The sequence below is a fragment of the Eschrichtius robustus genome, chromosome 19 (assembly GCF_028021215.1).
Source record: "Eschrichtius robustus isolate mEscRob2 chromosome 19, mEscRob2.pri, whole genome shotgun sequence".
Taxonomy (NCBI): Eukaryota; Metazoa; Chordata; class Mammalia; order Artiodactyla; family Eschrichtiidae; genus Eschrichtius; species Eschrichtius robustus.
The window spans coordinates 2,145,506-2,173,343 of record NC_090842.1 but is presented as its reverse complement, the minus strand read 5'-3'; the positions used below and the strand labels follow the sequence as shown (position 1 = coordinate 2,173,343).

General features: G+C 54.3%; 1 protein-coding gene across 1 annotated transcript; it reads right to left on the bottom strand.

Annotated features, from left to right (window-relative positions):
* On the bottom strand, positions 1–27,415 carry CA5A (carbonic anhydrase 5A). The gene is made up of 7 exons (XM_068528388.1): positions 27,222–27,415; positions 25,210–25,407; positions 11,678–11,796; positions 9,472–9,567; positions 9,280–9,342; positions 4,032–4,187; positions 1–219 (listed from the first exon to the last, which is right to left on the bottom strand). Exons 1-7 carry the CDS (start codon positions 27,376–27,378, stop codon positions 1–3), a joined length of 1,008 nt encoding a protein of 335 aa, XP_068384489.1. The 5' UTR covers positions 27,379–27,415.
* Positions 27,416–27,838: the final 423 nt, after the last annotated feature.

The following is a 27,838-nucleotide window of genomic DNA, read 5'->3' as shown; positions in this document are numbered from 1 at the left end:
TCAGAACACGAAGCCTGGGAAACAACACTTTCTCTTGCTAACGTCAGTTCTACCCGTTAGCTTGGATGCAGTGAATTTAGGGTCCTGCACCATCTTCAGCGGCTGGAAGGATGAACGGACCTCCCGCTTCATCAGGGGCTGAAGTGGGCGGTAGTTGTTCACCATCGTCTTCTCTTCTTCACCAAGTGCAGAAAACGTGAGCGAGCGAAACGCGGCCAGCTGGAACGGAGAGCAAGCAGAGTAATCTGGGTGCAGCTAGGGCGTGAACCAGGTCCCGTGTCCCCTGTGTCGTGTGTGGTCCCCTCCCATCCCTGAATCAGGGATGGCCCTGTATGACCAATGCAACGTGGTGGCGGTGACCCCAATCTGGGTCAGAAAAGGCACGGCAGCTTCCACCTTGGCCTCCTGGACCACCTGCTCTGGGGAAGGCAGCCGCCATGCTGCAATGACTCACAAGCAGCCCTCTGGAGAGGCCCACGTGGAGAGAAACTGAGGCTCCCAGCCAACAGCCAGCACAGCTTGTCAGCCACGTTGGGAATGAATCCTCCAGCCCCAGCTTTCAGATAACTGTAGCTGACATCTGACTGCAACTCCACAAGAGGTAGATCCTCAGCCAGAACCACCTGAATTCTGACCCACAGCAACCCTGAGAGATAATAAATGATTATTGTTCTATTAAGCCACTAAATTTTGCAGCTATTTGTGATACAGCAATAGATAACTAGTTTATATACTATAAATGCTAATGTAACATTTGATTCACTTTGCACTCCAGGAACTAAGAGACCATTTTTTATGTATCAGCACATCTGTTCTCAGAATATACTATGTGCTCTGTGAGAAGAGCTCTCACACTTAATTAAACACAGAACTGGGATTATATCTGCATGGTGACCACCTATTGAGCAAGTCAGGTCCGCACGGCTGAGGGAGAGCCCCCAGAGTTGTGTAGGGTGTGGTGCATGCTCTTCCAGGCACTCAGGCATAGTGTGCCCACTCGTGTGCACCTGTTTTCACCACTTCTTGACTCCCAGAAAAGCCTGCTTGGCAGGCCTGTCCCTGCCGTCCAGGGGGTGCACACACTACCTCCCCAGCCCCCTGGGAGGGTTGGGGGCTCTGCTCTGCATTTTTGTGTAATACTCACTCACCACTCTGCCTTAAAACTATTGACTTACGTTTCTATTTTCCTGCCGGGTAGCAGTGCGCAGAGACTATGGTCACTGCTCTGTGTCACCCCTCCATCCCTCCTGCTCGCCCACCCTCTCCTGCTGCAACATCTGACATCTAATGAGTGTTTATTATGCGTTTGTTGAGTGACAGAGGGGTCTTGGTGACAAGAGCCATTTTCTTTTCTTTTTTTTTAATTAAATTAATGGGTTTTTTTAAGTCTTTTAAAAAAATTAATTAATTTATTTTCATTTTTGGCTGCATTGGGTCTTCGTTGTTGCACACGGGCTTTCTCTAGTTGCGGTACGTGGGGGCTACTCTTCCTTGCGGTGCGCGGGCTTCTCATGGCGGTGGCTTCTCTTGTGGTGGAGCACGGGCTCTAGGCGCGTGGGCTTCAGTAGTTGTGGCACACGGGCTCAGTAGTTGTGGCTCGCGGGCTTTAGAGCGCAGGCTCAGTAGTTGTGCACGGGCTTAGTTGCTCCACGGCATGTGGGACCTTCCCGGACCAGGGCTCAAACCCGTGTCCGCTGTACTGGCAGGCGGATTCTTAACCACTGCGCCACCAGGGAAGTCCCGGCAAGGGCTATTTTCAACCACTTCTGTAACAATTCTGGTTTGGGGGAAGGGTGGGTGACGTGCACCCATGTTCCACCTTCAGCCTTCCGAAACAAATAGCGTCATCCCATGACTTTATTTTTAAAATTTATTTACTTTATTTATTTTTGGCTGCATTGGGTCTTCGTTGCTGTGTGCGGGCTTTCTCTAGTTGCGGTGCGTGGGCTTCTCATCACGGTGGCTTCTCTTGTTGTGGAGCACGGGCTCTAGGCACACGGGCTTCAGTAGTTGTGGCTCGCGGGCTCTAGAGCGCAGGCTCAGTAGTCGTGGCTCACGGGCTTAGTTGCTCCGCGGCATGTGGTATCGTCCCAGACCAGGGCTCTAACCCATGTCCCCTGAATTGGCAAGCGGATTCTTAACCATTGCGCCACCAGGGAAGCCCCATCCCATGACTTTAAAATTAGAGGCTGGGGACTTCCCTGGTGGTGCAGTGGTTGGAAATCCACCTGCCAATTCAGGGGACACAGGTTTGAGCCCTGATCTGGGAGGATCCCACATGCTGTGGAGCAGCTAGGCCCGTGCATCACAACTACTGAGCGTGCGTGCCATAACTACTGAGGCCCACGTGCCTACAGTCCATGCTCTGCAACAAGAGAAGCCACTGTAATGAGAAGCCCGTGCACTGCAATGAAGAGTAGCCCCACTCGCCGCAACTAGAGAAAGCCCGCGTGCAGCAACAAGGACCCAATGCAGCCAAAAAATAAATAAATAAAACAAAGAAATTTACTTAAAAAAATAAAATAAAATAAAATTAGAGGCTGTTTCACAGAATCGAAAGGCTGGAAGGACCTCCAAGGACTCATCAAGAGCCCTCAGAAAACATAGAGCTGAAGGCGAGGTGATGAATGCTGCTGTGATCGATTAGAAATGTCTGTCCTGGGCAGAGGATGGGAGAGTGGAGCATGCTTGCTGCATATCTGTCATCCCCAAACTGTGCCCTAGACAGACTTTCTCCAGATTCTGGAGATTTCCAGAGAAAAAGATACTTTAACTTTTTAAAAAGTATATAAGTAATATCTACTTATTTTAGAAAAAATAGAGTATTTAAATAAGGACGAGAAAGAAAATAAGAACCACTGCAGACCTGTGACCATGAGACAACCAGGGTTAACTTTTAGGTGCACATCTGTGTGACAGCTTAGGGCATTGCTCAGCAAATAGACACTCAACTCCTCCCTGCCCCATTGGCATTGGCCTGGCCATCATAACTTACTTTGGCCAACAGGATGTGAGCGGGCGTGATGCAAGCAGACGCTGTAAATGTGCATGTGTGGTTTGGCTTGTCTTTTGCATTTCTGTCACGTGCCATGAGATCCAGCCCTGGGTGGCCACTGGTCCAAGAAGCATGAGAGACACTGGACCCAACCCAACCCCTAACCATGGCCTAAAACAGATTCTCCCAGCTCCCAGAGACCCTTGAGCAGGAAAATAAATTGCTTATTATTAGTCATTGAGCTTTGGGGTGGTTTGTTATGCAGCATTTTGTAGCAATAGCTGACTAATACAATCCTTCTGGAATTTTCTCTGGGCACTTACAGTTCCATAACTTCTTAGCACAGCGTGAGAGAAAACCCTCTACGGTCTTGATTTTCTACTGTTCTATCAGCCAAAGAAGTGGAACAGACTCTAAAAGCTTCTCTTCTCCCTCAGTGACCCCACTTCTTTCACGGCTCTCCAGCATTCATCTATGACATCCCTTTCTTAGTTAATTTATTCATCTAAAACACCCACGGAGGTCCCAATATGGGCAAGGACCCATGTCCCAATTATAATGTCACTTCTGTTCTTTAAAGTCGCTTTACCCCAACGAAGACCAAAGAGCACGTACTGGCCTCGTCCAAGCATTTTTCATCAGGGAGACTCTCCAGGCCTGAGGCTGACCACTAAGATTAGAAGGTGCTAAATATAACTGTCCCCCCTCAGTTCCCTCCCCTCACCCCGCCTTCCCTCCCTGTCTCTCTGTGTCTCTGTCTCTTTCTGTCTCTGTCTCTCTGATTCTCTCCGTCTCTCTGTCTCTGTCTCCCTCTCACCACCAATATCTCAAGGTCAGAAGAAGACCTGTGATATGGGGAACTTCTGTTCACTCCCCAAGAGCTCCTGTTTCAACTGGAAGATTCTTCTTGTGCAGGAACATCTAAAATGCATCAAAGCACGAAACTCTAGGATGCTTGCTCACACTATCTTAGTGAAACCACCAAACCAGAGGGATTCCCATGCAGTTCTGTGCGTTGGATACAGGCGCCACTCACCTGGTCCTGAGCCACCTCAGTTGGCTTCTTGTGGATGATCCAGGTGACCGACTCAGAGAGCGGAGGCGTGGTCAGGGAGCCCGGATACGTCCAGTAGTCCCGGCAGGCGGGCAGCAGGCAGGAGGGCTGGAAGGGGCCCAGGGCCGCCCGCGCGTCCTGGGGGAGGAGACCGCAGGCTCTCAGGTGGGTGGAGGAGGCCGGGGAGGGGGGCCCAACGCTCGGCTTTATCTCAGCGATGTGGCCTGGAGGGGAGCATGTCTCCGAGATAAAGGCTGTGGTCGCGGTTGTCACATTTGGAAACCGTAACAAGAGAATGTGGCCCTTCCACGCTGAGCAGAGATGCCCACCGCAGGCTTGTAGTTTTTCTTTTAAGGCTACTCATTTTTGTATACCTTGGCTGTGAAAATATCACACTTTTAAAAGCTGACGTCAAATAACAGACACAGCATAAAATTTACCATTTTAACCATTTTTAAATGTACGGTTCAGTCGTGTTAAGTACCTTCACATTGTTGTGCAACCATCACCACATCCGTCTCCAGAATTTTCTCATCTTCCCAAACTGAGACTCTGTCCCCATTAAACACCAGCTCCCCATCTCCTCCCCCACCAGCCCCCAGCACCCACCCTTCTACTTTCTGTCTGTATGAATCTAACTCCTCTAGAGACCTCGTATAAATGGAATAATACAGGATTTGTCCTTTTGTGACTGGCTTATCTCACTCAGCACAATAACCTCAAGGTCCATCCATGTTGTAGGCTATGTCGGAATTTCCCCCCTTTTTAAGACTGAGTAATATTCCACTGTGTGGATGGACCACATTTAGTTTATCCATCATCCATCGACGGACACTTGGGCGGCTTCCACCTCTTGGCTGTTGTGAATAAAGCTGCTATGAACATGGGTGTACAAACATCTCTTCGAGACCCTGCTTTTAATGATTTGGGGGATATACCCAGAAGTAGAAACGCTGGATCCCATGGTAATTCTATGTTTAATTTTTTGAGGGACCACCAGACTGTTTTCCATAGCGGTTGCACCAGAAAATGTTACACTTTTAAGACAGCTGATCCTCTCTTTGGCAGACCTCCCCAGCGTGAGAGCCATGGCAATTACAAACGCGCAGGGGGACGCCCTGCACTGGCCGAAGTCCCTGACTTGTGCCAGAATTTTCCTTCTCATCAGCGAGGGGTGGGATTGATGGACTGGGTCAGCCCAGCTCTCCAGGCTGCTCCATCAGCACGTGTCCTGCTTGGGAGCCCCATGTTCAGAATCCATGTTTGCTTGGTTTCCATGCTCTAGAAAAGCATAGGGAGAAACCTGCCTCTGAGTTCCTAATGACCCTGATGGGGTCCCACCATCACTCACTCACTCAGAGCTATTCTTGAGCACCCACAGCAAACCCGACTCTATCTTAGGTGCTGGGGCTACAGGAGAGACAAACTACCCGCTTTCGTGGAACTCACTTTTATCGGAGGAGAGCAGACGGCACACAGAACAAGTAAGTAAAATATCTAGTAGTTTACGTAGCGATAAATGTGATGGGGAAAAATACGGTAGGGCAGTGAAATAAGAGACGTGGGGAGTACAGGCTGGTGTTTTAGGAGGGGTGGCCCTGAAGGCCTCCCTGAGAAGGTGACGTCTGAACAAAGACATGGAGAGGGTGAAGGGGAGGAGATTTCTCCGAAGCAGTGGCCAGCGCAAAGGCCCCGAGGCAGGGTCTGGCCTGATGGGCTGGGGGATCAGCAGAGAGGCTGCAGGGCTGGAATGAGCACATGAGACGCGGAAGTGATTAAAAGAGATGGGGGGGGGGTGGTTCCCTGGTGGCGCAGTGGTTAAGAATCCGCCTGCCAATGCAGGGGACACGGGTTCGAGCCCTGGCCCGGGAAGACCCCACATGCCGCGGAGCAACTAAGCCCGTGCGCCACAACTACTGAGCCTGCGCTCTAGAGCCCGTGAGCCACAACTACTGAAGCCCGCACACCTAGAGCCCGTGCTCCGCAACGAGAAGCCACCGCAATAAGAAGCCTGCGCACTGCAACGAAGAGTAGCCCCCACTCGCCGCAACTAGAGAAAACCCAGGCACAGCAACAAAGACCCAACACAGCCAAAAAATAAATAATAAATAAATAAATTTATATTAAAAAAAAGAGAGATGGGAGGGGGGAGACGGGGACACCCTGCTTCTGCCCAGGGCTGCGGACCCCTGAAGAAACCCACCGGCAGAGGCAGGGGCTAGGGGGCTGCTCTCTGGACGCTGTGGAGAGAAAGCAGGGCCTCTTGGCTGCTCTCTGCCTCGTTGGAAGCAAAGCTCCGGGGCAGCCTCTGCTCGGAGGGGAAAGGTTCCTCGGGGTCCCTCGGGTTGACAGGCCCAGGACAGTGGCCGCCCCCCACCCCCCGTGAAGTGAGTGAGGTGGAAGGCTGAGGGGGCGGCCCTGGGAGGAGCGGGACACCAACCAGTGCCCAGCCGGAGCGGAGCCTGAACCAGGGGCCCGGCCGCGTGCTGGGCAGGCTGGGAGGACAGCCAGCATGAGGCACCTGTCCTCGGGTCCCCGAGGAACGAGGCTCCCTGCGGGTGGGTGTCCCTCCCCCCGGCCCTCAAAGGCAAAAGCAAGGAGCCACTGACGGCTTGTCCCCGGGTGCTGACTCACTGCTCAGCCATGGGGAGGTGGTGTTTAAGCTTCTGGCAGCTGGAAGGGGTAAACTGACTCGCTCTGACAGATGGTCGCCAAGCACCTTGTGCCGGGCTCCACCCTGTAACCGATGTCTAGTTGACGGCTTACAACGGCATGACTGAAACACGATTCCCAAAGTGTAGCGCCCACCCACCTAAAGTGGACGATTCTATGGCTGTTCGTATATTCACAGACGGACACGCGAACCCTCAGCACAGTCGATTCTAGAACATGTTCGTTACCTCAAAACAGAACTCCAGAAGAAAAGAGCCCCAGTAAACACTCTTTAGCTGTCATTCCCCCTAACCTGCCCACCTGCCCTCACCCTGCCACAAACCCCACTGATCTGCCCATTCTGGACATTTCCTAGAAATGGAATCATGTAATACGGAGAATTTTGCATCTGTCTTCTTTCACTCAGAATGACGTCTTCAAAAGCCATCTCTGTTGTAGCAGGTGTCAGAGCTTCATTCCTTTATATGGCTGAGTAATATTCCACCGTGTGGTCTAGTCAATTCTTGAAGGACACAGGTCACATATGCACATGGGACAAGATGCAGAAAGTACCTGCGGGTGTGCGGTGACAGATAAATCCCCCTCCCCCCCCAGACCCCAGCCCCATAGGCACTGACGTGCCAGACGCCCTCTGAGGCTCTTACCTTGGATTTTCAGAACCAGCCTTTATGTCTGTTTCATGATAAAGAAAGAAAGATAAGAACTTCCGAAAGCCACGTGATTAGATGGCGGCCAACCCAGATGCTACAGGATGTCTGCCCCATCCCACAAAGCTGGACACCACAGAGGTGCCTCCTAAGGCTGAAAACTTAAAAAATCAACCCAGACATTGGGGGAACCCAGGAAGGAGCACAGACTGTGACAAATGACTTGAGCCAATCACCCTCCCGACCCATGAGACACAGACCCCTGCCCTCCGAGGTGGGTGGGGCCTTTCTCTCTTAAGATTCTAACTCTTATTTTTCAGGTGAGGAAACTGAGGCCCAGGTAGGAGAATCAGGACCAGAACTGGGCCCAGCGGCTTCCTCCATCCCCTGCCAACACCGTTTCTCCTGCACGTTTGCCCAGAGCCTTCGGGGAAGCAAACAGACCCCTTAGCACACAGCACCTCATAGCAGCTCTTTCCTTCCCACCCAGCGGTGGAGACCATGCCCTGAGGGGGTGGATGCCGCCGGGGAAACGTCCAGGTTTACTCTGGCTGCGGACCAGGGAGGAGATGGATGCTCCCAGCACCTCGACCTTGCTGAGTTCCTGAGCTGGCAGACGGGGCAGCGGGGGGTGATCTGGTCTGGTCCCAGGAGGTCACCATCAAGGGGAGGGCGCCACACAGATCAAACAGCCCCTGTGAAAATGCCGAGGAAGGGCTGGCCCCCATCTCCCATCTGGAGCCGCTCTCGCCATTGTTAACACAGGTCGGAGACCCACCCGTCTCCACGTCCAAGGACCACGGGTGACTCCTTCCCTCGGAATTCTTTTGTTTGGTGCTGAACAAATAAACCGCAGTTTTCAGGAATTTCCATTTCTCCATCAAAGCCCTCTCTCAGCTGATACTGGAGAAAAGCTACCTTGCTGGCCTTGCTGTCTTTCGGAGCTATGCTGAGTGCAGCCAGGTGTGCAGGGGAGCTGGGCAGGATGCGTGCGTCTGCAGGACCCCTTGCCCCGCCTCCCTGTTCTCCCAGGATGGGGCTGACCCTAAGGATGCCAGGTGGCTTGCAGGTGGACATTCTTAAATGTCGATAGTTGAGAATTTATTTCAATTGGTTTTATTTTTTTTATTATTCTTTTAAACTTTATTTATTTATTTATTTATTTTTGGCTGCGTTGGGTCTTCGTTGCTGTGTGCGGGCTTTCTCTAGTTGCGGCGAGCGGGGGCTACTCTTCGTTGTGGTGCACGGCCTTCTCATTGCGGCGGCTTCTCTTGTGGAGCATGGGCTCTAGGCACATGGGCTTCAGTAGTTGCAGCACACGGGCTCAGTAGCTGTGGCTTGCAGGCTCTAGAGCTCAGGCTCAGTAGTTGTGGCACACCGGCTTAGTTGCCCCGCGGCATGTGGGATCTTCCAGGACTGGGGCTTGAACTCGGGTCCCCTGCATTGGCAGGTGGATTCTTAACCATTGTGCCACCAGGGAAGTCCACATTTCAATTGGTTTTAAAACAAACATTATTGCTAATGGATGTTGTTGCCTGGGACAAGGCTAAAGATTTTTAAAAAGTGGATCAATTTCATAAAAAATACTAAGTAACTAATAGTACCACAGGTGGGTAGACAGGCAAAAACCTTCAAGATGCTGCCTGAATGGCTGAATGTTGGGAAACCCCATTACGCCGAGGAGGGAGGGCCCGAGACTAGCAGGAACACCTCCAAGTCGGTGAGCCAACTCGAGACATAGCTGGAATCAGCTCCAGTGAGTCCCAGTTCCAGAACTGGACTCAGACCCTCTCTGCAACGCTCTCTCCACCCAACTGGTTCCTTTTTTTGGTTATTTTTTTGGCAAAGTAGTCATTACTCTAAGCAATGTCGCTTTTCTAATTATGTTGATTTCAAAATACGTAGCTTACCTTGTGCTTTATGTCTGGCAAGACTGCCACCAGCTTCTGCAGCGCCTCGTGGTGGGCCCCCAGCTGCACAGCGCGGCACGCCGAGCGGTCACGTGACAGGGCAGGGAACAGGGTGACAAGCACAGGTCACTCTAAGCAGACCTTGTTTAGAGAGCAGATCTGACTAGGAGAGCTGCACCCCAGCAAGCTTACCTTTAAAAACACGCCCACCACCGCCAAGCCGTCCTCTCCCATCACGGCTTCTGTGTAGTTTTGGTATTTCACAGCGTTCCAGTGAACTAGATGCAGCTGGAACCCAGAAGAAGAGAATTCCCTCCATCACCGCGTAGCCGAGAGAGGTTAGCCCGCCCCTCCTCCCTCTGTGCGGCTGACATGTGCCCGATTTAGGCTTTCAATGAATCCACGGCTGCAGGCCGGTTCCCCCAGCCAAAGCTCGCTCAAAGCCCAGAAAGCAGGGCCTCGGCATTGCCAGGGGGAGAGAAGGGAGGCTCGCTTTAACTTTGTCAAACAGAAATGGGTGGTTGGATTGTTCGCTACTGCTCAGATAGCCTTGAATGAGGGTTGCCAGATCAGATATAGGACTCTCAGTTAAATCTGAGTTTCAGATAGACAATGGATCATTTTGAACCTAAGTACGCCCCCCAAATGGCATTTTTCTACATCTGTCACCCTCCTCTGCACTTCACCTATGTCCTTTCTTCGCACGCCGTCCGTTGGTTTTCCTAAGTCCCAAGTCAGCATCACAACGGCGGGGAAACAGGCTGGGGGAACGGGCTTTCCTGGGCCCCAGTGAGTAAGAGGCAGAAGCAGGACCCCTGGGTTCTGTGTGAGGGCATGTGGGCCGATGCTGCGTGCGGCTCAGAACCAGGAAGGGGCCTGGGTGTCTGTCCGCATTTCCTGCTCCAGCATGCGTGGCGGTGGAGGCCTTTCTGAACGGTGGCCCAGGCCCTGAGTCCACAAGGACTCGGCCCAGAAAGTGCTGCAGCCTCTCGTGGTCAACAAGACCCTCCCCCACGCGGCTGCTGGACTCCAGGGCCCGGGCGGCCCTGCCAGGGGTGCGGGGTCCACGTGGCTCCAGGTGGCACCTCGCTGCCAACAAGTCCCAATGTTCCTGGCCATGCACACCAGGGACCGTGAGGGTGGCGTGGCCTCCCCCTGCCCTCCCGTAGCTCACCTCAACCCCCCACCCACTGTCACGCGTGGTCTTCCAGAAATAGGGACAGCTGGGCCTGAGGTCCCGCCCACAGCCTTCCTCCTTCATGGACCCCACCTGTGGGGCTGGCCCGGCCTCCCCAACCCCACAGGAAAAGGCCCGCCCCAACATGGGCCGGAGGCACGGCCGGGACAGCCCGGCAGCCCCCGGCCACCTGGCTCACGGACAGCCGCTGGTGGGTCCCAAGCTCTGCTCCCGCTGCTAAACGAGCGAACTGCAACAGACTCCTTTACTGAAAGAGCTGCTCGCTAGAAACCGAGGTACAGTTACTCAGAGGAGTGAGGTTTACCGAAAGCAAGCCGCTGTTCCTTCATTTTTGTCATACTTGTAAAAATGTGTGTAATTCTAACAATCAATGGAACTCCCTAATTATCAGCTGTCCCCAGAGGCCACCTCCGGCTGTGTGATCGCAGTGATTTTCACTTTCTGGTTTGACTGGACTCCGGGTCTATTTTAACCTTAGTATTACTTCCATAACAACGGTGACGAGAACAGTCCAGAACTTGAAATACATCTAAAATCCAGGTGGCTGGTGGGTGGACAGAAGTGCAAGAGAGTGAATTTGGCACATGTCAATCACAGGATCTGGGTGGTAACCTCACGGGTTCTCACTATACAGTTCTTTCATTTTTTTGGTAAGTTGGAAACGTTTCACAATAAAATATTGGGGGACACCAGTAAGGCGCCACTTACCACCCCATAACCACCAACACCCAATTCCTGACCTTTATCTCTACTCCTTTCCTTTATTGACTCCCGTTTTGGAATGTTGCAAATATCACTTTGTTTTAAGAAGCTAATTTCTATTGTAAAGATTTTCCATTCTCAGTATAAGGTCTTGAACGCCTCGAAGGGCAGGAAGCTTCTCGCCTCTCGTCGACCAGCAGCAAGCGCATGGCTGAGCTAGAGCTAAGGGCACAGACTCTGCTCCTAAACCCCAGCTGTCGGACTTCGGCAAGTTACAATACCACTCAGAACCTGTCTCTTCTCCTGTTCACTGAAAGGGCTAACAGTACCCTCCCCTTAGGATAGTCGTGAGGTTGAATGCATGGGGTGGCCAACGGTTCTGGTTTGAGCACCGGAAGTCCCGTGTCCCAGGAAATCCATTCTGAGCAACCAGGATGCTTGATCACCCGACATCGAACCTGGCACACGGGAAGTCCCCACGCATGGGCTGCTACGAACCTCTGCCGGGTACACGTGATCGTCCACCGTGTGCTCTGAGCCCCACTCGTTCACTGCTCCCCAGTGGAAGTGGAACTGCTTTAGTCTGTAGTGGTTTTCCAAGGGGCCACCACTAATTCCTGGAAGGTGAAACAGTGGAAATGGTGTGTTAGTCTAGTTGCTAGACTGTGGGGTTGCTGTGACATTGACTACATTGGGGTTACTCGATTTTGCTCTCAAGAGACTGCTGTTCTGCTGAAACCACAAACTGAAACGTGGGACCTTGTCTGTCCTGTCACCTGGCCCCATCACCTGGTCCCGATGGGCCCCCAGCAGCTCACAGGAAACACCTGAGTGATGCAGATGTCAGTGCTGCCACCTGGTGGCAGTAGGGGCCTCAGTCAATCGCAGGCAGTAAAAAGGCAAAGAAAAACCATTTTGGAGATGCGTGCCATGCCAGTCCTATAAGATTTCCAGACTTTCCTTTAATTTAAAAAAAAAAAAAAGAAAGAAAAGAAAAAAGAGATGTCTTTCGAATGAAAAGAAGGGCAGATAAAATTCTATCACCAAATAATTTCATAAGCTAATATGTAATGAGCAAGATGTTTAAATAAACAAATTCTGAGATATAAGGTGCTACGTTTTTGAGACTTCCCTGGTGGCGCAGTGATTAAGACTTCGCACTCCCAATGCAGGGGGCCCGGGTTCAATCCCTGGTCAGGGAACTAGATCCTACATGCATGCCGCAACTAAGAGTTCACATGCCACAACTAAGGAGCTCACGTGCTGCAACTAAGGAGCCCGCCTGCTGCAGAAAAGACCTGGTGCAACCAAATTAAAAAAATATATAAATATTAAAAAATATATATATATATATAAATATTTAAAAAAAAATAAGGTGTAACCTTTTCCACCAGGGCTGATCTGCAGGCAGCCCCTGCTCGGTCTAGCCTCACTATAAGACCACTTTCTAGGTCACCCTGAATTCCTGGTGAGGCATCCCCTAGAGCTGTTAGCGTGATGCACACAAGTTCATCACCCCTGAGCATCTGCCATGGCGGCATCTGCTCTGAACTGTGGGATCATGGGCGCTGTCCCAAGAGGTCCAGGGCCACGGCTGGGAGCCTGCATTTGAATGAGCTCCCGGGGGGCTCTGACGCACAGGGTTTAGCCGGTCTTCCGGTCTTCCGCTGCACTTTGCTAACAGGTTTCCACCACCAAGTGCGACACACGTAATGGTAACGGTTGGACATCCGCCTGTACTTGAGCTGAGCGTAGTGTGACGCTGGGATCCTCGGACAGGTCTGGAGGACACGGGCACGGCGATGGCGTGAGTTCCCGGGGTCGGGGGAGGGGCGGGCGTTGCCTGCATCAGCTCCTCCATGCAGCAAAGGCAGGGACAACATTTAGTGACGTGATAGATGCTGCTGAAAGTGTCAAATATGACTGGTAGGGGTGCTTCTGCTTTGTTTTTGCCATTGAAGGTACTGGTAGCAGAAAGTACTGAACTATAAACTGGAAAAACAGATGCAGTCCATTATTCTGCCCTCGATCGAGTCATGAAGCCTCTCGCTGTCCGTCTTCACTTGAAAGTGTTGGTCTAGAACGTCGTTACGGGCATCTCGTCATGAGGCTCTATGGCTTTATTCTCCTGAACACCCACAAATTATGTCTCACTTTAAAAACATACACAGAAGTATCTCATCCCCCCGCAAGTATAAAAAAACAGAGTAAATCGCTAAGCCTGAGTCCACGGGTGTGGAGGAGCCATTCTGCAGGGAAGAGGCTGAGGTGGATAGAAAACCTCCCTGTTGGGTTCAAATTACAAGACTTTACTGGATTTTCTGTGGCTGAAAATACAAGGGGGTGATTGTTTTCCTTTGAGGGGTGATACACGAGCCTCCTGACCTCTGTAGTTTTGTGCAGTTTTTTAATTTATTAGAGAGGTTAAAGAGGTTGTCAGTAATCCCGGGCACGGGAGCTAGGATTCGAAGCCAGGTCTGACGCCCAAACCCGTGCCTTGAGTACAAAACATCATCTGAGGAAATTACAAAAGCTTGAAGCACCAGCAGTGTGATCTTTGTGCCACTTCTGTCTGGCACTTTGCATCATGGTGGAAGGGGAGTGGGGAGCCCTGGCCAGCAGACACCTGGAGCCGCCGGAATGCACTGACTAGTGCGTCTGCTGTGTGACCTCGAGCAAGTGGATCAGCCTCTCAGAGCCTCAGCTGTCCCACCTGTGAAATGAGCAGTGCTGGCAGGAGGGCCTCATAAAGTGCAGTCAGACGGTGAAGACAATGCTGGTGGTGACCACACGCCATGTAACCCTTCAGGGACTCGGCTCCTTCACGTAATAACGAAGAAAGGATTCCTAGCTAGGTGGTCCTGGTGGTCCCTCCCAGCTCAAGCATCTGAGGACTCTGATGTGTAGACCCCACATAAGGTCTCCAGAAAGAGCGACACCAAGTGCACGAGGCAAAAACCCACCACGAGCTGGGTGTTGGGCAGACCCCGCCAAAAATAACCTCGTAGAAAAACCACTCCCAACTGTGGCCACCAACAGAGAGCAGGGGAGGGGAGGGGGCCGGGCACGAGCATCGCCCCCGGCTCCGGCAGGTGAAGACTTTCCCAGGGTCACCCTCAGGGCAGGCCTGGAGCCCAGGGACCAGGGCCCCACGCTCTCCCCGCATCCAGCTGCCCCCAGAATTCTCCAAGAAGCAGCCTCTCGCAGGGGGACTCCCTCCTGTCTGCTTCCCAAAGAGGGCTGCCTGTCTAAGGAAGAGAATGTGGACGGAGGTCAGCTTTGGAATCGGGCCTGCAGGGAGGACCGTTCCTCTCGGTGGGGCCTCTCCTTCCCGACTGCAGGCTGACACCTGGTCGTCTGTAAGCGGGCGGGGGCCACCCCGAGCTGGGACCAAGCAAACTCACAGCAAACCCCGCAGGCTGCTGGCCCTCGCCAGCTCTGTGACCTGCAGATGCAGATAAGGAGGAAAGCACGGCACGAGCATCTCAGGAGGGAAGCGAAGAGGGAGGGGAGGCATGGCCAGAGGAGCCCTGGTGCCACGGGCTGGGCTGCAGGGGCGCCCTGCGGCCGGTCGGCGGTGCACCCGGAACCGGGCACTGTGATGCCCTCAGCCTCCCTCCTTCAAATGCACTTCAGGAGACAAACAGCATCAACTGTACAGGAGCTGCTTGAGTACAAGCTCAGGTGTCAGACTTGTACGTCTCGAGCATCTTTCAAGTCAGGGACGGAAGACTCTCTGGAATGACGTCTCTAAAATTAGATGGATGGGCAAAGACAGCCACTAGCCGAGTGCCGGCGTCTCTGCTGAAAAACCGGAGAACAGTGCCCCGTTTCTGCAGGTGGTCGGGGGCGCGCTCTGGGTCGGTGCTGGCGCCATCGCCTCCAAATGCGGCGATCTCGGTCCGGTTACTAAACCGTTCCCAGCCTCAGTTTCCCCGCCTGTAAAATGGGGAGGGTCCTAGCACCTACTCCATGGGACGTTGCCAGGATTAAATGCAAAGTTCTCAGCAGAATGCCCGGTATTCTGGAAGCACCCAAAGGACGAAAGCTGGTAGCCATGGCACATCTCTGCGATGGGATGAGTAAAGGGTCAGCATCTCCTGCGTCCTGGGCGCTGTGCACCCACATCTGTCAGCGCCGTGATCGCCAGCGCCTGGTGGACAGTCAGCACGAGCTCTGAGTACAAGCCAGCATTCACCCAGCGCCCGCTACACGCTGGGCATCGTGCAAAGCACCCTACCTTCCCCAGTGACCTCTCCTCACAGTGACCCTGCAAGCAGCTACTACTGGCCCAATCTTCAGATGAGGAAACTGAGGCTCAGAGGAGTCAATCACCTGCCCCAGGTCCCCCAGCGACTCCACCCCAGGCCTGCTTGGGTCCAGCCCCTCGACTTTCGTGGCAGGGTTCAAGCCAAACGCTCCTCTTTTCCTGCCAGGAAAGTTAGGAACCCAGTTGAAGGCAGCTGCCCTGGATAAAATAATCTCAGTAATTCAGTAATAAAATAATCAGAGTAATTCCCTTCAAGTAATTCCCTTCAAGAAAACAGGCGTGGGGCTTCCCTGGTGGTGCAGTGGCTAAGAATTCACCTGCCAATGCAGGGGACACGGGTTCAAGCCCTGGTCCGGGAAGATCCCACATGCCGCGGAGCAACTAAGCCCGTGCGCCACAACTACTGGACCCGCGCTCTATAGCCCGCGAGCCACAACTACTGAGCCCGCCTGCCACAACTACTGAAGCCTGCACGCCTAGAGCCCGTGCTCCCCAACAAGAGAAGCCACCGTGGTGAGAAGCCCGTGCACCACAACGAAGAGTAGCCCCCGCTCACTGCAACTAGAGAAAGCCCATGCACAGCAACGAAGACCCAACGCAGCCAAAAAGAAAAAAATATATTAATTAATTAATTAATGTTTTAAAAAAAGAAAGAAAAAGCAAACAGGCGAGCCCAATTTGTGACAAGGGGGCCTTTAGCTCGCCAGCCTCCAGACTCTGCCGTCCGCAGGGCTGTTCACAGACCGGAGGCCATGCATCCCCCTGGCAGTCTCCGGGAGCAGGTGTGTCAAGACGTAACTGGGGAATTGCATCCCCGAGGACAGAGATGTTGGAGGCTGACTCCAAGCCCAGATCCTACTGTCTCTGTTCTCACAACAGCCGCTGATAACAGCCGTCAATTTGTAGTTTGGTGCTTTGACCAGGATAAGCAGGTTGTTGGCAGGCATGGTTGTTTTAAGGCTTAAAATAAGTCCAAGAGCAGTTTGACATGTTCTAATTAATCAAAACTGCAAATAACTCGATGGTGCGGAGGAGCAGCCTGTTCTCGGTGCCCCTCCAGGATTTAACTAACGTTCCATCCGACACTCCACGCACAAGGGCAAAGGCTCTCCGTGCGTTCTCTGTATTAGGGAGGTCTTTGCCATTCTCTCCAGGAAAGCGGGAGCCACAGCTGGCGGCCAGCGCACTGGTGGTGCCTGAGGGGCACGACCCCGCCCCCAGTACCCCAAAATCCAGAAATGAGGGAGGTGAGATTGCTCTTGGGGACCTAACCTCTGGGACCACCACACATCGGCTCTGGGTTTGAAGCCAGGCAAACGTGAGCACAGCCCCTGGTTTCAGGCAGCGGGTCTCACACAGTGGTCCTATCTCTCTGGACCTCAGACCTGACGTCTGTAAAATGATAATGATGTCCCCACCCCTGTCAGAATGTGGCGAGCATCAGATACAGTAGCGCTTACCAAACGCTCCCTAGCACGGCCCCTGGCACCCCGGAGGAGCTCAATCAGTGGTAGGACCTTCTGTTATTATGACCGTATTCTGGTGGTTATTACATCACGATCACCATCTCATCATCCAAGCAGAGATCTGCAGTCACCGGAAATAGCCACTATTACTCCCAAGATAGGACCTGCACGTAAGGACTTTGAGGGATAAATGTACCTTAAGAGAGTGTCCTTTAGAAGGGGCTCGGCCAGCCACAAAGCGTAAAAAGGAAAAATCATGCATTCATTCAACAAATATTCATTGAGTTCCTACAATGTGCCACAGCCTCGGCTAAGTGTTGGACGTGGAGAGGGTGACACAGGGCAGCCCTGCCCCTCCTGGAGTATGGACTGCCCAGGGGCAGGCAGGCAGTGAGTCGTGGACACGTGGGCAAGGACGGGGTGCTCTAGGGGGATCTGAGGGGTGCGGGGCATCAGAGAGGGCCTCCCCGAGGAAGTCGGGGTTCAGCTGAGCTGTAAGAGCGAAGAGGAGGGCCGGCTGTAGGCGGGAAGGGACAACAGGCAGAGAGGCCTGGAGGGACGGAGCGGGCCACTGTGATGGACCTGCGAAGGCTCCCAGTGGCGGGAGCGTAAGGTCGGCAGGGAGACGGGTCGGAGGGCAAAGGGGTAGGTGCCGGCAGTGGCCACGTAGGGGAGCCTTCGTCAGCAGACTTTGAATGTTCCAGTCTTTAGAAATGGATGTCTGCCTAGAGAGGTGGGGTCTGGGGGCAACACTTGCATCCCCGTCCTTGACGTAGTTTATCCTTCAACGCACCTTTTCCCGCATTTCCTGACTTGAGATCTCCTTGCGAGCAGAGACTGTGTCTGGGGAGGTCCTGGGACCTAACGCGCCACCAGGCACAGCGAGTGCTTACTGCGCGGCTGTATTGCAGATTTACAAGCCTAGCTCCCTGCATGGAGCAGGAACGGCTAATTCCTGGGTGGTTTTGCGGAAGCAGTGGTGAGGGGCGCTCCTGGCAATGGACGGAGGGAGGACGGGGTCACCACACTGGGTGTGACAGCGGGTAGGGATGTCACACGGTCCCACGAGCGTCCACCTTCCACCTCCCAACCGATGCCGGTAAGTGGGGTGTTTCTTCAGACAGCTGCCCACGACGCTGACAAGCCCCCAGGAGTGGTAGGGGTGTGTTGGCACCAGACGGGCCTCAGGCTTGCCCCGCAAGACTGGGAGCCCCCTTTCCGAGGCAGAGGAGCTGGTGGTTTAGGGAGATGCAGAGAGGGAGGAGGAGAGGGAGGCTGCCGGGCTAGTCACGAGGACCCTGTGTCCCTAAGGTAGCAGCAATCGAGGCCAGGCCGGGGGAGGGAAGGTGCGATGGGAGTGGGGCTGGGGGCCCCGGGAACAAGGAAGGGAAGAGGGAAAGATGGGGGGCGGGGAGAGCAGTGGGGGAGGAGGAAGAGACGGAAGGGATGCACTGGTGACCTTGGCCTGGCTGGTGTGTGCGGTCGGGAGGGATTGACGTGGATTCAGGGGCCGTCGGGGGAGGAGTGTTTTCCTGGGTGGGGATTATCATTTCCACAGATTGGGTGAGGGGAACCACTCCACCCAACCTCCAAAATCACACCTTTGCCCCCCAAGATACCCACGCCCAGAGCCTGAGGGAAGAAACAGCGGATATACAAGGAATGAAGATGGAAAGTATACAGTTTTAGGAACCAGAATGCCAAGGAACGAATTTGCAGTGAAAAATAACTGTCCCAGGAAACAAGTGTGGACCGAGTGGCCACAGTCACCTTCCTGACAGCACAGGACTCCCTCTCGGAATGCATCCCCCCCGCCACCCCCTTGCATTGTCTGGGAGGCACCAGCTCACGCCCACTGCAGGCCCCCCTGCCTGACCCGTGGGGGTAGGGTCCCCTGGGACCTGGGCCCTGCGTGGGATGATGCAGGGTCCTGGGAGATGGCAAAGCAGTTCTGCTGCCACATTCACGACCCACCTCCCGGCCCCACCTCCAGCCCGCCTTTCCAGCAGGGACCCCCAAACTCTTCCGGCGTCTCCCTTTTGGCTTTCGTGCTGGAGTCAGTTTTCTTGGGTGAAGATTCCCCAACTGATGGACGTGAAGTCTGTGAACTTTAAAATCGTACTGACCTGCAGTTACGCGTTCACTCCAGGAGCAAAGGCCGCTCACCGGGCCCTGCTGTGTACACCCGCCGGCGACTCCGTGAAGCTCAGGCTCAGGACCCTGCCCCGGTGGCGCTGGGCATCCTTATTAGTCGTCATTTAGAGGATGAAAGGCCATTATTGGCCCCCCCTTTACAAAACGGCTTAAAATCCCCTTTGGTGTTGGAAGGAGCCTGAGCAGGCCCGTGACCTCTGTGCCCACTTGGGTCCTTGAGAGTGAGTGACCCTTCGGGAAGGCTGCTCACAGCTCCAGGCTTGGAGTTTCCATGTTTCCTCCTTCGGCCGATGGATGGGGTCACCAACCACAGAGTCCTCCGTAGTCAGAGGCAGCCGGGCCGGGCCTGGGCGGCGCTCTGTTCCCTCCAGTGGGAGGCCCGAGAGGGGCACAGCTGTGCCTTGTTCTGGTCTTATTTGGGCGGAGCCCCAGCAGGTGAAGCTAAGCTATCACGGGTGAAACGCTCACTTCTCCTGGCTCGGAGGTTAGTGCTTCCCACAGGCCTCTTCTAATCCTCCCTCCGGGCGGATGTCCGGCCTCAGTGGACAGAGGAGGAGACTGAGGGTCAGAGAGGTTAGGGAACGAGCTTATACTACCTGGCTGATAAGCCCCTTCTGCTGCAGAGCTGGGCCCTGACCACCATGCCGTCCTCCCCGCCCCCTGAGCCCTTCAGGAGGAAGACGAGCTGCCCCCGGAGGAGGAGGGTCTAGCAGGGAAGGCGGCTCACTCAGGCCACGCGGCTAAGTGGGCGGGAGGAGCAACAGCTGGGCATCTGAGCTCCTGGGACTAAGGCCCTAAGTGCCAGCAAGACACGGACTCCCGGCTTCTTTTCTTTTCTGTGGATGGCGGGGAGGGAGTGGGATTTGGAAACAGCCCTGATTTGAATGTTGGACACGGATGTCCTCTTCCCATGTATGGGCATATTTACCCGTCTCTTGGGGTTACTGTGAGAATGAGATGCCTTCAAAAGTGTACCGATTTGCACATTGGTTTGTCGCGTAACGGGCACTCAATAGCACCTGGCAGCAGTAACGATATCGCTGCTAGTGGTAACCTAGGACCTGGTTCAGCGAAAAGGAGCAGCGGCATCTATCTGTGGCCTTTGGCCCTTGACCTTCCACCCCACTTTCTGCACCTACACTGCCCATCGGGTGGAAGCGGCATTGTCACTCCTTAGGAAAAGGATCGCTCGGGCGCTGGAACAAGGGGGCCTCGCCTGTGAGGGGTTTGCGGGGTGTGACCACGGGGTCCGTTTGGGGCCGGCGCTATGTTCCTTCTTGCTTCGTCCCCTCTGCCAGCCCTTCCTTCCCTGGCCTTCAGTCTCACATTCCTTGGAAAGAGCCGCTGCCTTCACCTCTGTTATTCATCGTCGTTCTTGCTGACCGGCCTTGATCTCTGAGCTCTCTCCTATCCCTCACCCGCTGGAACCCTAATGTCCTCAGCCCCCGGATCTGGTTTGCTCGGCGTTCCTGCGCTCACCTATTGGTGTGACCTGACCAAAGTGATCACATACTGTGCAAAGTTACTTCTGCACCGTGCACCTTCTCCACTCACTTCCCTTCCTGCTGCCGAGGCTTTCCGTTTCTGTCAATGAATTTTCAAAAAAAAAATTATGGGAGCGTCTCACGATTCTCATTTTCTTACTGCAAAACTTTTTCTTAGTTCTTCCCATCTTTCAGCTGCATTTTCCATTTCCTTTGCTCCCGGCACCTTCCAATTTCCATTGGAGGTGAACAAAGAAGACAGAGAATCTGAACAGAGGGGGCTAGAGGCTGGAGATGGGCGTGGGTGGGGGTGGAGCATGTGAAACTGAGCAGGAGAGAAAGAAAGGAAACTGGGCTTTGCGGAAAATGACAAGTAAAGTAAAACCAGATTGGCCTGTGTGGACGTGAGCCGCAGGGGGATTATCCAAATAATTTATACGGCCAGGGAGAGACACCCAGAAAATCTGTCGGGTCTGTGGCAGGGCGGGGAGGGGCCCTTGGAACCCGATTGAGAACGTGCTGGAGGAGCGAAAAAGCGGGGGTCAGGACCTGGTCAGCACAGAGGCCTGGCTGCAACAGGGCGCAAAGGCCTTGAATTTGAAAACGACCGGGATGGGGGGATGCCGGGGTCAGTTCAGGTTCAACCGCCAGGTGGGAGCTCCCAGGAGAGCACGGGGAGTGTGCTTCTCTTCTGGGGACCGTACCCCTGGGGTCCTCCCCTCTCGGTCCTCTCCTGCTCCAGGCAGGCTCATCCCTCACAGTCACTGTGATGGCCTCACCCCACATGAGTGACCGAAGCTGGGCGACGACCATCAGCCTGGGGCCAATGCGGCGATCGTGGGGACAGAGGCGCTGCCCTTAGTGCCGCCCTACTGGGAAGCGGGCCCGTGCTGCAGCCCGCCCTTGTCGCCCCATTTGGGAATCCCCCGCCTGGAACAAATCCCCCCAGAAGGAGGCAGAGCCGCAAGAGGGAGGATTCTGACCCAGCTGTGCCTGGACGTGTCAGTACACGGTTGACCCACTGATGCGACGTGGGCTTTAGAATCAGCAGGAGTTGGGCCTGAACCAGACACCCCCCTGCCCACCCCCCACCGTCACTCCCCCTGCCCCACCTGCAGCCTCCGTTCCTCCTTACATAGAATGAGGATGGGGACTTCCCTGGTGTCCAGCAGTAAAGCAGCTGCCTTCCAATGCAGGGGACGCGGGTTCAATCCCTGGTCAGGGAACTAAGATCCCACATGCCTTGGGGCAACCAAGCCCACTCGCCTCAACTACTGAGCCCGAGCGCCTCAACTAAAGAGCCTGTGTGCCGCAAACTACAGAGCCCACGTGCCCTGGAGCCTGCGCACCTCAACTAGAGAAGAGAAACCCCACACGTCACCACTAGAGTGAAGCCCACGCGCCGCAACGAAAGATCCCACGTGCCACAACTAAGACCCGACGCAGGCAAAAATAAATAAATAAATAAATAATAAAATAAATCTTTAAAAAAAAAGAAAAGAATGAGGCTGCTCATACCCTCCAGAGCGGCATCTGTCTGTGCCGTGCTGTTGTTCATCCAGCCGGGGGCTCTTTTGAAAGGGGGTGTTTGCATGTCTGTCTGTCCAGCACACCTTCCCCCTTCTAGAAACAGCGCCACGATTTCCCCTGGACCAACACGTCCCTGGGCGTGTGATCTTGGTGAGGATCTTGGTCAGGGTGCTGGGTGTTCCGCCGACGAGGGGCAGGGTGACTCCAAGCTCAGCCACCAGTCCTCTTCCCCTGGGACTCTGAATTCGTTTGTCAAACGTATCTTAACCATACACATACAAAAGTCCAAAGTAACCTTCGAAGTTTTCCACATTTTACGACTTAAAGGAAAATGAACTTGTTATAGAGATACTGTAACCGAGAAGGACCCTATGGGGTCTTCCCGGGACAGACCCCTCCCCTAGATCCTCTGCTATACCTCCTCTCCGAAGTACCCAGATAATAGTATCTCATGCATACTTCCTGAGTTTTTCAGATGCTAAAAACCACCACTAAATGAGGAAGAAATTAACTAATTGATGATCCTGAGCACATAGGCCCGGGACCTCCCGGAGCCAACAACCAATCAGAAAATTGCGCACAAGCAGATCACATCCCCTGGGATGCCCCTCCCTTACCTGACCTTTAAACATGCTGTGCTGAAACTCTTCAGGGAGTTTGGGGTTTTTTGAGGGGCACGAGCCACCTGTCTCCTTGCCTGGCCCTGCAATAAACCTTTCTCTGCTCCAAACTCCGACATTTCGGTACCGTCTGGCCTCATTGTCCGTCGGGCACATGAACTTGCATTCAGTAACAATGTCCGTAAGACCCATGACTACACATAAAAATTATATAGGAAGAGTATAGATTCGATAGGAACTCATCTACGTCCAAGTCTGTTTTTCTCAAAATGACTAGTATATTCACACAACTATTAGCCAACCAATCAAAAGTTCAGGAACTATTATTCTTTATTCAATCTTTCAAAGTTGCTGCGTAAAATTTTAGAAAAATTAATACAAACCTGAAAGGACAATTTTAGTCGCTCCTTGGGAATTTGGGCTTGGAACAGACCAACAAAGGCAGAAAAAAATTTGGCACGCTAAGTAAATAAATGCATAAACCTCTGCTCCCCAGATCCCTGAGCTGGCCTGGTCCCTGTGCTTTTAAAGATGTGGTTAGGGGCTTCCCTGGTGGCCCAGTGGTAAAGAGTCCACCTTACAATGCAGGGGACGTGGGTTTGATCCCTGGTCAGGGAACTAAGATCCCACATGTTGAGGGGCGACTAAGCCCACACGCCACAACTACTGAGCTCACGAGCCTCAGCTACAGCCCACGTGCTGCAAACCACAGAGCCCAAACGCCCTGGAGCCTGCGCGCCACAACTACAGAGAGAAAAACCCGCACGCCACAACTAGAGAGAAGCCCGTGCACCAAACGATCCCACGTGCCACAACTTAGACCCGACGCAGCCAAAAATAAATAAATAAATAAATAAATAATAAATCTTAAAAAAAAAAAAGATCTGGTTAACATCTGGTTAACATCCAACTTTCCCTTCTCTTCTTTGAGGTAATCTTATCCTTCCAAGAAGGTGCTTTGGTTTGCGTGGGCCAGAGGTGGGCTCCCTGTCCACTTGCCTTTGGCAAGCCCTACATGGGAAGCAACCCTGAGGGATACTGTGAGAGCCATTCCAGGCACGTAGGCTGTGCTCAGGAAACACGGGCTCCTTCTCACCTGTGAGATGAGGAAAGAGACCCCTGGAAACTCTGAGCCACGGTGTGCATGAAGCACCTCACAGGGCCTGGCACAGGGAAAAAGGGCTCTCCATGCCGCGCTGCAGCCATTGGTCCATGCGAGTTGGGGCGGGTCAGGCTGGGCCTCAGTTGCTGTCCAGGCCCTCTGCCTGACTCGTTTATACCTTTAACTTTACATTCATTATTCATCCACCAGTTTACCGAGCACCTGCGGCGTCCAGTAGGAGTGATCCCGCCCTCGTGCAGTTTACATCCTCACTGGGGCAATGGGTTAGTGAACGAGACGAGTGCGCATATGGGAGGAAGTGGACCGAGGGCCGGCCTGGAGAGGACCTGGGCTTGGGGGCTGTGTCTGGCGTCCCCAGGTTCTGTGGTTCCCTAGGACAACTCCCAGGACTCAGCGTATAGTCATATGCACGGCTAAGACCTATCACGGCGAAAGGATGCAAGCAACGTCAGCAGAGGCAGAGGTAGTGTCTGGAGGAGACCAGGTTTCCAGAGTCCTCTCTGGTGGCGTCACAAGGGACGCCCTGAAACCCAGCAACGAGCTGTGACAACACGCGTGGAGTGCAGCCCACCAGGGTTGCCCATAGGAGACTCGGTGCCCAAGCTTCTCAGTGGGGGCTGGTCACGCAGGCACCCTCCGCCCGTTGCAAATTCCCGACTCTCAGAGGCAGAACAGAAAAAGTTGAAAAAACACCAGATGGAATCCGGCAGCCAGCCCCCACAAGTAAAATAGAAGTGGAAGGAAACTTCCCAAACCTGTAGAGTATCCACCCAGCACTGGTGAGGGTTCCCACCAGTGAGGCTTTAATGAGATGGTGCGTGTACAGCCCTTGGCAGGACGCTGGGACCCGCCTCCCTGCCCACCTGCCCTGCAGCCCTCCACCACTGGCAACACCCCCAGACAGCCTCCTGCTCGTCCCTACTCCCCACTTTCCCCTCCCCTCCTCCTCCTGTAGCAGCTGGACATCAGCCAGGTCACTGCCCCGTGTCACTCTGAGCGAGGACCAGCGAGGCTCCCGGGCTCCGGACGCCCGGCCACCATCCTTCCTCCGTTCCTTCCAGGCCTCCTCACCTCGGAGACTCTCTCCTCTACCCCACTCTGCTTTTCCCCTCTGAGTGCAGTGTACGTTTTCTTAGCTCACTGTTTCTGCCTTCCAGCCCCTGGAATGTAACCCCCCAGGGAGGCCCTCACCGTTCAGAGTTTTGTCCCCAGTGACGTGTGACGTAGCTGGTCCGCATCACCAGCTTTAAGGTGAACATCACTCTGCCCGTCCCCACCGCCAGCCTCGGCCGTTCTCCGTGCCTCGTCCGCTTCTCTGCTGACCCCGTGACCCACTCTCGGGAGTGACAGGAGGAAAGGGCCCCGACCCCAGCTCAGGCTCACCTGACCCCTCGGCGGAGTCGTCGAATTCCACCTGGAAGAGGTAGCCGGTGTTCCAGACGTAGAGGCAGGCGGCCGAGTCGTAGGAGACCCTGAGGGGCTTCAGCCGGGGGTCGTAGACGCTGTCCTTCCAGCGGATGTTGATGGGGGACTGCCGGGCGCCCCCTGGCACGGAGGCCGGGCCCTTCCAGAAGGCGTGCACTGGGGGCAGAGAGAGGGAAGAGGAGACCCTGATGGTGCGTGGGCGCCGTTGCAGCCTCAGAGGGGGAGGCAGAAACCTGCAAACGCGGTCCCAGAGGAGCCAGCACTGGGGAGCCTGGCCCAACGTGGAGCCTGGGGCCACCAGACCCTCGGCCTCTTAACACCGCCCCCGGTGGGCGGGGCCCTCGCGCCACCTCCTCCGCAGACCACGCCCAGGAACCGATTCCTTCCCGCCTGACACGCAGCTCAGTTCGCTTTGGCCTTGCGCTGCGCCGAGTTGGCTCTGATCTGTGGTCATTGTCACAGCATGGTCACAGGGAGTCATGCCTGGGGGTCCAGCCCAGCCCCGGGGAGGCAGGCGGTGGAGGACTGTGGACTGGGGGGCTGCTACAGGTCTCAGAGAGGAGGAAGCCAAAGTCCCAGGATCCACAGCAGACCCTGCCTGGAAGGGTCTGGAATAGAAGCCTTGTCACTCCCAACCGCCGATCTTTCAGTTACCCAGCACTCAAGGTGGGGTCCGCGGACCACCAGCCCCCCGGGGGCCTGCTAGAAATGCAGAACCTCAGGCCCCACCCAGACCCCTTGCAAGTTTCAAACCATAGAGAAGGGTCTGCACTCATGTAGAAAGACCCGCGCACCCCGATTCCCAGAGGCAGCTGCCTCTGGCTGGTTTAGAGCACAGCCTTCTGGTGCTTTCCTCCAAGCTCACAGAAACGTACACAGAGTTTTCAAAAAAAAGCAAAAGTACTGCTCAGTACAAAGTGGGTCTTCACCTCGGTTTTCTTCACTTAACTGTGGACGTCTTCACAACTGTCTCTCAGCACCTGTCCCCTCCTTTATACTCCGTGACCATGAAGAGCATCAGGCCATGTGGACCGGAGTCCTGGCCCCACCACTCTGTGGCTGTGTGCCCCTCGGCAAGTTTCTTAACCTCTCTGAGCCTCAGTTACATCACCTGTAAAAGGCGGATCACAATGGTACTTATCACACAGCGCTGGTGGGAGCATGAAACGAGAGGCTTAGAACAGCGGAAAGACGGGGATTTTGGCATCAGCCTCAGGTGTGGACCAACGGATTAATTGGGAAGAGATAAGAGTGTTTGCCGAGAGCCCGGTGTGTGTCAGGCTTTGTGCTCATGTTGTTTCATCTTCAGGTGCCCCTGTGTGGCATTTCATCACCCCATTTTACAGACGAGGAGACTGAGGCTTGGGGAGGTGAAGCAACCCACCAGCTCTCACCTCTGACAAAAGTCACCAGTGCACACCCCCCCGGAGACTGGCTCCGAAGCCCAGGCTCTTCCAACCACCGAAACCTGGCAAGTGTGGAATATTGACGTCAGAGGTGAACTTAGCTGTCCATGCAGCCCCTGTATCTGACAGAGGAAGAATCTGAGGCCCAGAGAGAGGGCGGGATGAGTCCAAGGGCACAGAGCACAAAGGACACCGCCACCGGGATAAGGCTGACACAGGGCAGTCTCTGGACGGAGCTGGCTGCCGACCTAGTTACCATGTTTGCTGAGATGCTCTCTGCTGGTGTTTGGAGCCCTAATGACTGGCAGCATGGCTTGTCCCATGGGGGCTGTACTAACAGCTCGTCCTGGGGGGGCCCTTGCTACCTGCCTTGCTCCGAGCATCTCGCCTTCCTGATGGCCCTGTGAATCTGAGGTTAAGGACTGGCCCACGTCTCCCATGGGAAAGACAATGTGGAAATCTGAAGCCAAGCTGTCTGGCTCCGGACCGTCTCCCATTTTGAAAGACACCATAAAATGAGACAAACATCAAATTGCATCTGGGGAAACTGGAGGCTCTACTTACAAGCATCATTCCTCTTTCTCTGTACACAGGGACCCTGAGAGCACCATCGCTCCAGCCTCAGTGGGTGATTGCGGAGGGTCCCCCACATCTGCTTGACCAGGACGGAGAGACCTGAGGATTTCGGATGACTCCTGCCTGACCCCAGGAGCCTGAGCATTTGCTTCTGTTCCCCGGGGACCCAATAACCAGAGGGAGGTTTTCCCCACTATCTGCCCTCACTTCAATCTAGACAACCGAGGAGTGGGGTGGACACACCTCTTCTGTAAAAACTCATCCAAAGCCCTGATGGTTAAATTTCAACCCGGCTTCATGGATGACGTGGGGTTTGGCTTAGGGGTGGGTGCACTGGGACAAGGGCCCTCGCTGTGGCCAGTCCCTCGGGTCACTGTGCTTTGACCCGGTAAACAGCAGAGTGAGGGAGGGTACCAGGGAGTGAGGGGAGCTTGCAGAGAGCTTGCTGCCAGGCCAGGGAGCAGACAGGCACAAATAGACCAGAGCAAAGTCCCTGATCTTGGGCGTGACCCTGGCTCAGGGCTGCGCAGCCCTCCAGCCTTGGGGCACTCAAGACCAGGCACGGAGCCACACTGTGTGTACCTACAGGGGAGCAAGTGGCCCTT